The sequence below is a fragment of the Alligator sinensis genome, unplaced genomic scaffold (genome assembly GCF_000455745.1).
Source record: "Alligator sinensis unplaced genomic scaffold, ASM45574v1 scaffold746_1, whole genome shotgun sequence".
NCBI lineage: Eukaryota > Metazoa > Chordata > Crocodylia > Alligatoridae > Alligator > Alligator sinensis.
Window position 1 is genome coordinate 1,892,978 of NW_005841959.1, and position 14,477 is coordinate 1,907,454.

The following is a 14,477-nucleotide window of genomic DNA, read 5'->3' on the forward strand; positions in this document are numbered from 1 at the left end:
GGGGGAGGAAGAGGACACAACCTGCGACATTTCAGTAAAACAAAGCTATTAGTATTGCTTTACCACACTGCATATTCAATGGCACAGGAAGCTAGACAGCATCCCACTGAAAAAATAAAACCACTAATGAAAATACTATAACAAAGAAATATTATTTTCCTTTCCATTTCTGATATTTCTTTCATCCCTCTACATTTTCAATTCTTTAAAATGAGAAAAAAATCTATTTAAGAACAGAGATGAGGTCAGCATGTGCTATGAGTTATATGAAACATCTAACTGCATTATTAACATGCTGAGTGGGATATAATACCCAGGGCTGACCTTCGCAGTTTTGGGCAGCAAAAACACATTTAAACAATCTTCAGTTTAACTGATTCCTGTAACACATCATGATGCCACTATGCACAGACCCAGTCTTAAGAGACGATTGGACTAAACTATCCCCAAAGTAAGTAAACTCTTTGTGCAGACTGAAAGCACATGGAATGTTACTAAATATATAGGCAGACAAGGCTCTTTGGGTGAATCTGCTATCTTTTATTAGACCAACTTAAATAGTTGGAAAACATTTATTAAGCAAGCTTTTGGGATCAAAAATCCTTTGTCAGGCTAAGAAAGTTTCAGCAGTTGGTGGGTGCTCTTCCTGGATGGACCTAAATATATAGATACATAACTAAAATAGATAAATAGAGAGTTAGGTAAAAGGTGAAATCTCCTTCACACTTTATACAAACTAGCTCTTTCCCAGAGCTAATCCTACTCTCAGGTCCTGAATTGTATGCCCATTTTTTGTCCTGTGGTTCCGAGCCTAGTTAAGCCTCAGAGGTATTTTAATTTTTGATTTCTGGTACTGCCTAGTAGGGATGGCTGAAATTCAGCAATATATAAGCCACACCTCCAAAATATCCTGTATGCTAGTGGTTTCAAAAGGCATTGGTGGAGATCCAGTCATACAACCCTCTGCTACTTTTGCTTCATTCAGGGCTATTCTTAACTGTTCAGGAAACATGGGCTAGGATCTGTCCCAGTAACATCTTGAATTAATCAAGCTTTCAGTCTGTCTTCTATGTACACTTAATATATTTATAAGCTTTACCTAAGTATATAAGTAATTACGATCTGAGAGGCTTGTTTTGACAAATTCTGCCAAAATTTTGACAAAAAAGTTATTTTTATTGTACAAGTATCCCCTTTCATAGAAAGAGAGCAATGTTAATATTTTAGAAGTACTGTACAGTATACACCATTATCTGTTAGATGACACTGGTTATGCCAACAACTAAAATATTATTGATCTTATTGATCTGTGCCCCCCCCCCCCCAAATTTGGGGTGTGAAGTATGAAAATCTTCAAACATCTTTTCTTCTTTATTTAGAAGTAGTTCTTGGGTCTTACACTTCTTATTGAAATGCTTAGCTCTGAGAATCTGATTTATAAATACAAAGAAATACCATATCTCACTTTGATCTTTGCACAGGTTCTAAGAAGGCAGGCATATACTAATAACTAGATGACTATATTGGCAAAGTATGCTTTCCTAAATACATATTTGTGTTGATCTCAGGATTCCTCTACTAGCTCCTCTCCTTTAGTTTACAAAATCTAGAGGGACAGTATTCTATAATTTTTTCTTACTTCAGAACCACCTTATTATATGAGTTGCTAACATATGATTAGCAGATGGATTATGCTGAATAAGAAATGTATATGTGGGTTAGAAAATGATTAATGGGATGCAGGACTCATGGGCTAAGTGCAGACATGCTGGGGGAGAGGGGGGTTGGGATGACATTGACCACCCAGTCTAACATAAGTCAGGATGGGGAGGCTAGTGGGGGTGTTAGGGGAATAGGGGGGGCAAGCAGGTTCAGTGGGGTTGGTGTCTGCAGAGAGGTTGGGGGGTAGGTAGCATCTGTGGAGGGAATGGGAAACCAGGGAGCATCTGTGGGGGGGTTGCTAGGGTCTGGGAGGGTTTGCTGGGGTCAGGGGGACATGCACAGACCAGCCACCCCTCTCTGGTGAACCCACATCCCCATCCCTCCCCACAGTGGGACTTACTCTCCTAGCTCCTGGAGGCAGTGAATGCTGATAAAACCAGTGGCACCTGGAGCAGCATGCAGGATGGGGAGTTGGGGGAGGGCTGGCTAGACTGTGGGGTGGGGGGCAAGGACCTGGGAGGGCTCAAATAGCCCAGTGCTAGGCAGAGGGGTCTGAAAAGTGCAGCACTGGGGCCGGGGCCGGTGGCTGGGCTTTCCCAGCCCTGGGGCTGTGTAGATGACTGTATAGAAGTTCCATGCTCCAGTCTAACCTAGATGGAGTAAGTCGGATACTATAATCACTCCAGGTCTATTTTAGACCAGGTTCTGAAATTTTTAGACTGGTCTGTACACACAGACTTCTGTATAGTTATAGGTTTAGATTGATTTCTGATCACTGAGACTGAGTTTGTGCACAAGGCTCACACTGGGCCGAACTAAGTTATATCAGGTAGCCATCTGGAACCCAATGTAACCTCCCCCTAACCCTTCCCCTCCTTTCTGCATTTAGCCTGAGTCACTCAGTATTAATGGTAAATGTGAGCCTATATCATTGAATGTTCTTTGCAAAATTCCACCATTCACTTCTTACTTAATAAATTTATTCTCAAGGAAAAATTAAACAGAGGATTCTCAAAGGAGCTTTAGGACATGTCTATACCACCTCCTTGATAAGCTCAGGACTGCCTCTGAGAATCAAGCCCATCCCAGTCACACTACAGTGAAATTAGTAATTAGACAGAGCTTATGACTGACCTTCTTCTAGAGGGAATTCTCTACTCATATGCAAAATTCCAGAGTCCATATTATTCCTATTACAGACCAGTGTTCATATCAGGTATCTATTGGGATCAATAGGTAGTATTTCCAGAGTGAATATTTCACAAAAGGTTGGGAAAATATTCATCCCCTTCCTAAAAGAACTATCTGTTTCAAGTTCAGTTTCATTAAAAAGCTCTGCTGGGACATCATGTTTATTTTTCCTACAGAGGAAGCCTTGTTTCCTCCTTTTCCCCTGTGAAATGAGCAAGTATATCAGTCAGTCTCTGCAGTTTTAATTTGCATTCTATGATTACAACTGGATTCAAATTTTCTACATTGCATTATTACTAAGCAAAGGAGCTGTTCTGATCTTAATGAGTTTTGAATAAAAAAAGAACCACTCCTATTTTTGCTTGTAGTTATCATTATTTTTATATAGTATATTATTAAAACCAAAATATAAAGATTTCAGATTGCATAAGAGTCTGTTCTGGTCCTGCATGACATCTGAAGCCTGTTTGCATTACCTAGGCTATGCGATATACTTCCCAGGCCCTGCAGCAGACCAGAACTGGGTGGTTCCCTCCAGTGAATTTTGGCCCCCATCCAGCAAGGCACATAGGCAATCTAAACTCTCAAGGAACTTGTAGGATTCTGTCATACCTGACTCCGTATTTACAAAATCAAAACACTGACTCCTGCCCTTATTTCACAAATGACGCTATATTTGCTAACCAACTTCTAAAACTTTCCAACATGCGTCTTTAACACATTCTCCCATTCCTCCCCTTATAATATCCATGGAGACAGTTCACTGTCCTGCTACAAATAGTCTCTTGAAAATTCTCCTCTTTCATAAAGCACACAAAAACTCATCAGTGCTTTGGTTAGTCCATTTGTTTACTGCGACTACTGTTTCTCAAGATGATCAGTATAGATTCATCGTTTCCTTGTGTTCCATTCAGTGGCAGATCCAGACAGGGTGATGCAGGAGTGGTCTGACCCATGCCTTTGGTTGTGCTACACGTTAGTTCTCTACATGGTGTCAGGCCAGAACTCCTGCTTTTCCTCAGCACAGAGCCCAGAGGTTGAACAGGGACACTGCCATTCATCCCCTCCTTTTTCGTGCTGCTGAATTCAGGGGGGAGGGAGGGAAAGGGTGAACAGCCACAGCTTTTGTGCTCTGGGCTCCAGAGCCATGGAAAAGCAAAGACTTTGGCCAGATACTGCTTTGATCAGCTGGTGAGCTCAGAGCTGGTGTGGAACCCCAGTAAGAGCCTGCGCTGACCAGGCTGCTTCCTCAGAGCCCGCTAGACATGTGCAGCACAGCTAAAATGAGGAGTGGGAGGAATGCACCCCTTTACCCCATACCTGGATCCACAACTGGTTCTGTTCAATTTCTAGCCAGCTGTTGTAAATAATCTTAGATTATAAACTCTTCATAGATTCATAGATGTCAGGGTCGGAAGGGACCTCAATAGATCATCGAGTCCGACCCCTTGCATAGGCAGGAAAGAGCTGGGTCTAGATGACCCCAGCTAGATGCTTATCTAACCTCCTCTTGAAGACCCCCAGGGTAGGGGAGAGCACCACCTCCCCCCGTTCCAGACCTTGGCCACTCTAGCTGTGAAGAAGTTCTTCCTAATGTCCAATCTAAATCTGCTCTCTGCTAGCTTGTGGCCATTATTTCTTGTAACCCCCGGGGGCGCCTTGGTGAATAAAACCTCACCAATTCCCTTCTGTGCCCCTGTGATGAACTTATAGGCAGCCACAAGGTCGCCTCTCAACCTTCTCTTGCGGAGGCTGAAGAGGTCCAGGTGCCCCAGTCTCTCCTCATAAGGCTTGGCCTGCAAGCCCTTAACCATACGAGTGGCCCTCCTCTGGACCCTCTCCAGGTTATGCACATCCCTCTTGAAGTGCGGCACCCAGAATTGCACGCAGTACTCCAACTGCGGTCTGACCAGCACCCGATAGAGGGGAAGTATCGCCTCTTTGGATCTATTCATCATGTATCTGCTGATGCATGATAAAGTGCCATTAGCTTTTCTGATGGCTTCGTCACACTGCTGACTCATGTTCATCTTGGAGTCCACTAGGACTCCAAGATCCCTTTCCACTTCCATGCCACCCAGCAGGTCATTTCCTAAGCAGTAGGTATGCTGGACATTTTTCCTCCCTAGGTGCAGCACTTTGCATTTCTCCCTGTTGAACTGCATTCTGTTGTTTTCTGCCCACTTGTCCAACCTGTCCAGGTCCACTTGCAGCTGTTCCCTGCCCTCCGGCTTGTCCACTTCTCCCCACAGTTTTGTGTCATCCGCAAACTCGGACAGAGTACACTTCACTCCCTCGTCCAAGTCGCTGATGAAGACATTAAAAAGTAATGTCCCTCTTTGGGACAGGGACCATTTTGTGTGTGCTTATACACTGTGCAATGGAATTCTGACCTTGAATTTGAATTTGTACTACAATGAAAATAATAAATAACAACACCTTTAAACAAGGAGAATTCACGAGGAGCAGTCACGACTAAGACTTTTACCAGACTGGAGTCCTTGTACTCATTCCATGGGTCACATAAAGGAACTACCAAAAATCCATTAGATACTGAACAAGCATAACCTGGAGAGTGAAAAAGCAAACTTCTAATCTTCAGCATACAAATACAATTTAGTAATGCTCTAAAGATCCCCAATCAAGTTCACTGTCTGCATCCTCTCTTTACTGAGCTAATAGTGTTGCCAATATATGCCCACTGTGATGGTTTGTTTTTTGAATGGAACCATATTTGACAAGATATGTACCGGATCACTTCCCCTTAGGCCAACAACAACAATCAGAGGGAAATGACCCACAGTCACTATTAATGCATTTTGTTTCAAATTGATGATTAGAGCCTGACCGGAAGCAAATTGCTATGTTAAATGTTTCCTGTTTCCTTCAATTAGTTTTGTACCATATTTTACAAGTACAATTATTTTGCAGATGCTTCTACCAAAACAGAAAAATTAGTGGCTGCTAGTTGCCTCTCCCAGAGACCTTTTTTTGCGGCAGCTTTTTTATTACTGCAGGGAAAAAAAAACCCTATTCTCTAATATGGCATAACAAGCTAGCAAAACTATTTTAAAATATCTGCTTACTTTATGGCTATGCAGCAATAAAAAGGAGTCCCCTGGAATATATTCTCTATCCCAGGAGGTCCAATTTTCAGAGTCATGGAAGTTTTTCATTCCCCTCCACCCTCCCTTTTTAAAGACTCAGCTTTCTTTTGGGTACAGGTCCCTCTAGACTATCACACTGCATTTTCTACCCTTTAAGAGTAAGCTTAAGGGATGACAGATGGTTTTTTTCTCCCCTCCATTTTGCTGTCTTCTGTAAAATGTTAAGGTCTTTCAAAATGAAGATATCATTGTTCTAACCTTTTTAGTGTCTTTAGAACTCCACTTAATTATTAATATATTTTTCATTTCAAGCACATAAGCCAACCTTTCAGTATTTCTTTTAAATTGAAATTATTGTTCAGTTAACAAGCTGAACAGCATTACATAGTCTAATAATAATACACCTCATTATATCATGTTAAAAAGAACAGCACTGACACTGTAAAAGGTACATAAATAATCACTCTAGACTCATGAGTGAAAAGATCCAGAGTCAAATTCACTCTGATGAAGAGGGCTGGCTCATGGCTCTCCATATCACAGGATCCCTGAATAAGGGTGGCCACAGAGTTCTGCTAGTTGAGCACTAGCAGAGGAATACCAATGTTATCTTCTTGAAGTATGCAGACCTAATTTAAATTCCAGTCCTGTTATGAGGACAGGCTAAGCCTGGTTCAATAACAGGCTCAGGCATGTGGCTGCAAAAGACAGTGATGCTAACAATGCAACCCACAGACTGGAGTGGCAACAGAAGAATTTCACTTCCCAATCAACATGTATTTTACCTGACCACAGTCCAAATCTGAATTTTGCACCCCCTCTGCATGTTTCTCTCTGTTTTTCAACTTTTTTTTTTAAGGACCAATACAGTGGGAGTCTATAATGGTGTTATTGTGGTACTTTTAGTGAAACTATCATGGTAATTACAGAGACCAGAAGCTCTCTGTAGGTGACCTCGTCCCTCTTGGTTCAAGGATGATGATACTACTACAGTATAACCTCATAAATCCAGCATGCTCGGGACCTAGCACCTGCTGGAAATTTGAAAACGATGGATTTTTGAAACCGGACCGGGGATGGTCATGGAGTGGTGGTGGGGAGAGGGGGGTAGCAGTAGCTGGTCCTGGAGCCGCAGCCACATGCAGAATGGCGGTGCAGGGTGATGGATGGCAGCGGCAGCCACCACATGGAAGCTTCCCCCTCTGCTGCTCCGGGACTGGCCACCACTACTCCCCAATGTGTCGGATTTTCTAGAATTCTGGATTTTTGATATCCAGATTTATGAGGTTATACTGTACTACTACTAACTCTTACACACTGCTCTGTGAGCTAATAAGAGGCTTCTGTTAGCTGTTAGCTCCAGAAGGGCCTTGACTGCATCTGTTAGAAGACATCATGTTCTTAAATATACTGTACCTGATCCTTCTGCCTGAGAAGTTAATAGTGGATATCTATAGTTGAAAATCAAAGAGCCCAGTACTCCACCCAACAAATCCAAAGTGGAAATCATTAATAACATTGCTTAACTGATATCTGTTTTCTCAGAAGACAGCTGGTACATGTATTTTCAATTACATTTAACAATATTAAAAGGTGGAAGGGCAGTAACAATTTATTTTGGAATTGAGAGACAGAAGGGATAGGGAAAAAAAGCCTCAAGCAAGTATAATATTTTGTTTAACTCAAAACCAGTGGCTATGCTTAGGGGGTGCATGGGGGTGCCCTGAGAGTGCTGGTGTACCCCCTTACAGCCAGCGCTCCCCACTTAGGCAACGGGAAGGGGGGCAGGTGGGAGCGCCTGTTTCCCCTGTGAGTGTTGGTTGGGGAGTGGGGGCACCAGGAGAAGCACTACAGGCACTTCTGGGAGCACCACTTGTGCTTCTGTTTGGTGAGATTGGCCACAGGGGAACCCACCTCCCCACTTGCTCAATGGCCACTGGAGGCACCAGTTGCCCATGCTCAAAACCTTGATTTTTTTCTAACTAATCACTGCTTTCAGAGGAAATCTGGTAAATTTTAGGGGAAAAATGTTCCAAGCTAAATTTCTAAGGATGCCCATATACACCTTTATAACAGAGGCTTCCTGCACTCCTAAATAAGAAAGAGTTACTACCTTTCCATAATAAAGCAGAAGAGAATAATTTATTGAACCTGTCCCTGTGTCCACTCTTTTTTTCTTTTTTACATAGGAAATAAATGGCTCTTTGAGCCTAAAATTTCCTGACTGCTCTAAAGTCATGAGACTATAATGAGGCATCATCTGAAGCCAATTGATTTGAACTTTATTCCATCATTTCTCTAAGCAGTCTATACCTTAAAATATATTAATCATTTTGCCTCAACTTTAACTTGAGATGAAGGTTATAGACAGGAACTTAGTTTGTTTTGTCAGAAATGTTGCTTATATCACTACCTTGAATCCCAACATTGCACAAGATCAATCCTTTTTGTACTGCCAATGTGTACAGAACAGTATTTTTCCCTTGATGATTCCATGGGGTAAAAAGTCATACATGCCAATATTAAGTTCTGAATTTCAAGCGTCTTTTCCTTAAAGCAATGATTTTCAAACTTTTTTGACCTATACCTGCAAAATATTGCTGCTTGTATCACCTACACTCAATGCATCTCTGCATATTCATTCCTTAGGAAGAGTTTTAACACCATTTTCAATATGTACCAGTACCTACCACGTGCTGACCAACCCTGAACTCCAGCACGTATACCAGGTTGAAAAGCACTGATTAAAATTGCACATAAGACATCCATTTGCCTGTTGGTATATTCTTCTCTAAATGTTTTAGTACATCTGCATTAGAGAAAGATATATTTATTATGGGAAAAAATCTGGTTTCAATGATATTTTCACAAACAAAAAATTAATGATAGATAGGATTAAATTATAAGGCATACAGATCTATTTTTCCTGTACAAAAACTTCTTTCCACCACATTACATATGCATTGCTTCCTGCATTCTATGCTGCTTGTGGTTTTAAAATAGAAAGATAACACTAAAATGAGATTATTTTATTTTATTTTTACATGTGACTTCTCTAAGTTATTATAAAACCAGTCTTACAATTCCAAATGACTAGGGACACTTACAAACTGAGTTCACTTGAGGGCTAATGATGTCTTAAGCTTTTTCCTCCATAAATGTGGTAGAGTTAGTGGACTATGATCTTGTGACACAATCAGCGTGAAATGAACCTGACCAAAATGCCCTGAGAGATTTACTTTCAATAACATTATATGTTGCTGCGTAAGGAAAGGACAGATTAAGGTCACTTGTTTAACCTCAATGATTTGTAAGACACCTTTTTTAATGTACTGCAACGAGAATGGTATTTTTGAAGGTTTAAAATACTCTTGATTGCATTTGTTAAAGGAATCATGTCTCGTTCTTTTTAAAGGAAAAGAAAATAAATGAAAGGAATGGTATTAAAATAGCCCGATATTTACAGAAGTGTCTAATAGTTTGGGGCATCGCAATGTGTGGATGCACAATTTGAGATGCTTTACAAAGACAAAGGTTTATAGCATAGGTCTCTGCACAATTAAACTATCCTTCAAGGTACCTCAGATTCAGTCTTAAAAAATGGAAGCACCAAACACTAGTTGACCAGCATGGAATTTAACTGTGTATGGGTTTTCAGTCATCTTGAGATCCATAATGCTCAGAGAAGAAGCCCCTGCCTGAACCAGGGCATATATGGGACAGTAGCATTGAGTTAAGGATAAACTTTAGCACTTTCCATTCTATTCAAATTGTCAGTAGACTTCCTTTTATTTGCCTAATAGCATAGTGGTTACAACAGTCGCACAGAAAGTGGGTTATCCAGGTTCTAGTGTTGTTATATACCTAGAGGGGATTTGTAAGTACTACTTATGCCACTTCCCAGGAGACTGCTTACTGCCAGGTTACAGGAAATATCCTGGGTAGAGCCTTCCTGAGCTATCAGGACGGTTCATCCATTTTTACATTAGACAACCATTGGTTAGAAACATAATTAAGTCTGGTAGTAGGGAGTGCAACACAGGACTTGCCCATCCTTGGACTACAAGTTTATGCTTCCTCTTGCTTGCTTTCTTCTGGCCTCATGAATGCTGCATTAGTGCCTGCCCAGTAGTCCATCTTTAACAAGAAAAGTAAAGGGGATCCTCATTCAGACTACTCTGTAGTTTTGCGATTAGGAAATTCTGAAAGGAAATGGGAGATGTGAGTTTCAGCCCTCTCAGGACACAGAGAGCCTGGAATAGAGGTTCCTTTCTGGAGAAGCCTTCAGGCCATTTTATTATTGGTATAATAGCAAATTCATTGGCTACTGATGCCACCTTAGTCGGGGGGCATGTGCCTCCCTAGCGACGAGTCAGAGATTGGTGGGGGAGTGAAGGGGGAGTCTCCCCATGGCCGATTGCATTGACCAGGGGGATGTCCTCCCATGGCCAATCTCACCAAATGGGAAATGGCTGTGGTGCTCCTGGAAATGGCCACAGCGCTCCCGGAACTGGCTGTGGTGCTTTGTCCAGAGCTCCCACTCCCTGGCTGGCACTCTAAGGGAGGGCACCCATGCTCCCTCCTGCTGCCCCGCCCATCGCCTAAGCAGGAAGTGCATCTTGTCAGCGGGTGCACCAGCTCTCAGGGGATGCATGTGCACCTCCCGTGCACCCACTACACATCGCCACTGAGCAAACTGGCTATCAACTTCTGCCACAGCCACCATCTCTGGCTGTGTTTGTAATGGTTTGCATGCTCTTAGCAGCCAACATTCATGAGGCAGGCTCTAGGGCTATCTAAGAAGTCAGAGACTGAATTAGGTGTCTAAATGGTTGATCTGGATTGTTTCTCAGCAGACACAGTAGCCTAAAGTCAAGACACTGGGTAAGCTTTCAGGCAAAAATGAAGGTGTATAAATAATCTAACTATTAAATGATTTTGCTGCTGCTGGCTTAGAGTTGATTTTGATCACCATTTATGACTTAGGTACCTAACTTCTGCTTAAGTCCTGTGTAGGTTGATTTAAATCAAGCAACAAGATTGACTGTAGTTTATTTGATCAATTTTTGATCTAACCCCCTGGGTGGAATTCACAAAAACACAATTTGCACTTAAACATAGTTTTTTGCACTTTCTTGAAATATACGTACTTTAAAGTATATTCTACATGAAAAACTATGTTTAGGTTAGCTCTGTTAGAGATATAGATGATTCATTTTACAGCATGTAGACCAAATACAAGGTTACTGCCCAAGAGAAAATGTTATGATCATTAGATATCACTTATTTTTGTAAAGGGGGCCTCTGTGAGTAAACATTTCTGCCTTCTGGAAGGATCGGCTGTGTAAATGGAGGAACAAGGAAGAAAAGTGAGATTTAAAACTAAGTATCAAAAATATGCACTCTTAAAAACTAAGCCATTTACAGAAAGTGCAAAAGGATGTAAACATGCAAAACTCATCCAAAATATCCTATCTTTGCTTTTCATATAACTTAAAAAACAACTGAAATAATATTTTAAATAGTTTAAAAACTATTTTAATCGACTTTCCTGAGTCTATCATGTTGTATCATCCTCATACATAGAATTATGCAGCTCTTAAGAAATGAAATGCATGTTCACTGAAAATATTGACAGATTCTATGATCGCTGATTAGAGATGAGAACAGAAATATTTTGCTTTTCATGAAGATAATGCACAGCAAAAGTCTCTGGCAAAAATAACCATAAAAAACACAAGTTATGAAAATGAGAAATAGAAGAAAAGAACAAGAAAAACCCCTAATGCTATATGTATTTACTAATACCTCTCTTGCAGACCCATACATTGCTTCATTCTCTTTATTTTTTTCTTTGTAGTGCTATAAAAGAGTTCCATTCTCTTTCTCTTTTTTTCCTCTTGAAATAAAGGGAGAGAATTTTAACTTCCCTCCTCTGGGATTTAAAAGAGGAAACTGAGAAGTATTTTATAATACAGAGTCCTAAATTTAGTTTACAAGAGCTCAAATGAATGGAAGTTTAACACTTAGAGTTTTGCACAGGCAAGCTGAATCTTTTATACTGAGCACTGTTAAATCTGGAAGGCAGGTAATTACTTTCAAGCTATATAATAAAAAATTACTTTTATTGCTACCAAGTTGCTGAAGTTAAAGTTTTGGGTTTTTTTGCCCATACACATATATTTCCATATTTTCGTGTATTTTCAAAGATAAGTAACACTTTAGCCATTCTGCTGACAAAACACTTGCATTAATGAGCTGTTCTTTTTCTTTTAAGGGGACTGAGGAGTTTTTTATAACAGGATGACAGCAGGATACAAGCATCTCGGAAAGTTATTACAGAAACAGTCAAACAAGATAAAGATACATAGCAATACATTTTTTTTCTGTTTAAATCCTGGATCTTTCTACATATTTCATTTTTTTCTGAGTTTCGTATTTTACACTTGTGATACTGCAGTGATGGGCTTATTGTAAGTAAGATAGAATTAAAGAGATCCAATTTCATTACTGCAACAGATATGCTCATAAAAGGGACCACTCTCACAATTTGTGAATTGTGATTTTATGATGAAAAACTAAATATATTTTGTTCCTCCGTTACCTTAATATTCAAATCTTTGAATCTATTTATATAACAAAGAAGCTTAACAGCACTTAGTGTATTACAAATGCTAATTTAAATGTTTCTTTTGTGTTCACTGCTGAAATTATTAACTTTATAATAGCTGCTTTCAGCTTTCAACTCTAAAAAATCCACATTGAAATATCTGTCATACCTTTTGTTTGATGATCATGTCGTTGATGTCATCAAGATCGCCCACTGTTACTATCTGGGATTTTATTACTCGATCCAGTAGAGAAAGCCAGTCAGTGAGTTCTGCCCATGCCTTATTGAAGTCAGCCAGGGCTGGCACCTCCAGAAGCAAGGAAGATGGCATTTCTAGTTTGGAGATGGTGGTTTCCTTGGTTACTGTGGTTTGCGTAACCACAGTAACAGTTTGACCAGGAGTTACTGGGGGGAAAAAATGCTAACATTGTAACATTATTGGATAACGGGACTGATAAACTCTTTGTTTCAGTAATATAATTCATTCATTAGAAAGTTAAGTATGTCAATGAGTTTATGTAATGTTAGTTACATCCACTGAAACAATGAAATTAAAAATATATGAATTTATTATAAATGGTATTTTAAGATTTCCACAATATCCTCTGGCTTCATTCACCCCCAGAGAACCTATCTTTACCTCTCATCCCACTGTATAACTATAATCATCAGTACTATGAAAAGTGGCATAAAAAACCACATGTATATGAAGAGGCACAACTGGGAAACAATAATCTAGGTTCTGTTCCTAACACCTTCATAAAAGCCCTGTATGCCTGAGCTCCTAACACTTAATCTCCTTTGACTTTGGTTCTCAAGGTGTCAAATGGAAATGATAAAACCTCCTCTTTCATGCCTTTTCTTTTTCCATCCATCTTGTCTGTCAAGATAGTAAACTTTTCTGAGTGGAAACATAGGGTATAGCTACAGCACAGATTGCAGTGAAGTATAAGATACCCAGGCTGGCTTGGATGCCATATGTAGTCTAGCTATGGCCACATGGAATTCAGAGTGGGCTAATTTATCTAACTGATGAATAGGGTAAATTAGCTCAGGCTGAGCTCTGTGCTGCTGTAGGTAGGTTGTTTCCAGCACAGAAAGCTTGTTTAAAGCCAGGGCGGATATCTCTGCACTACACTGTTGCCTGAAGTGAAGCTATATGCACAGATTTTAAAAGTGTGTCTGTCCAGTGCCTGGAAAGATTGGACTCTGCTCTAGTTGCAGCGTCAACATGTTATTATAATACTAATATGTGAGGTGCTTGGGCTGAAATAACCTTCCCATGACAGAGGAGGATTCTGCTGAAAATTCCACTTGTGGGAAAACAGGTGACTTGCTACTTCCCTTTGAATTTGATTCCATTTCAATAAACTGCTCAGCAATTTATTGGATAGGCATTGTTTTTCAGCAGATACACTGATATAAAAATAAATAATCAAATCATAAGGTTGATTACTATATTTATTAAATAAATAATAAATGTTTGCCTCAGTAAAAGCACTGGGTAATAGAAAAATATCAGGATAGCCACTTCTAAAAAGAACGTTGTTCAGTTTCTTTGTTCCTTTGCAGGATTTAATAATATAGGGAGCAGACTTAAGTGACAATTGTTGTCCTATCTTGCCACAGAAAGCAGTTTATTAGCCATGACTAAACACAAGTGCACATCTGCAGACAGCTTCCAAAAATGGCTGATCAGGTGCAAAACCGACCCCTCATTGCATGATGGGTCAGATGAAGAGGTTTCAAAATACAACATCTTCTATAACTTTGGTCTGCACTGCTTCCCTGCCTGCCTTGAGCTGTTTTCAGAATGGGAGGGGGGAAAGGGAATGGAGGAAGTTCAGTCTGGGGGGTTTTCAGCCCCTGCTGGAGGGTGGGATGGGTGTATTAGAGCCCTCCCCCCC

The 14,477-nt window shown here is 40.4% G+C and overlaps 1 protein-coding gene across 7 annotated transcripts in view; it reads right to left on the reverse strand.

Moving 5' to 3' along the window:
- DMD (dystrophin) overlaps positions 1-14,477 on the reverse strand; it is a 1,961,037-nt gene that overhangs the window by 547,910 nt on the left and 1,398,650 nt on the right. For all 7 annotated transcript variants that reach the window (XM_025200207.1, XM_014518487.2, XM_025200208.1 and 4 more), the window contains one exon: positions 12,740-12,975. In XM_025200207.1, the coding sequence (XP_025055992.1) occupies positions 12,740-12,975 (236 nt within the window). The remainder of the gene's footprint in view (positions 1-12,739; positions 12,976-14,477) is intronic.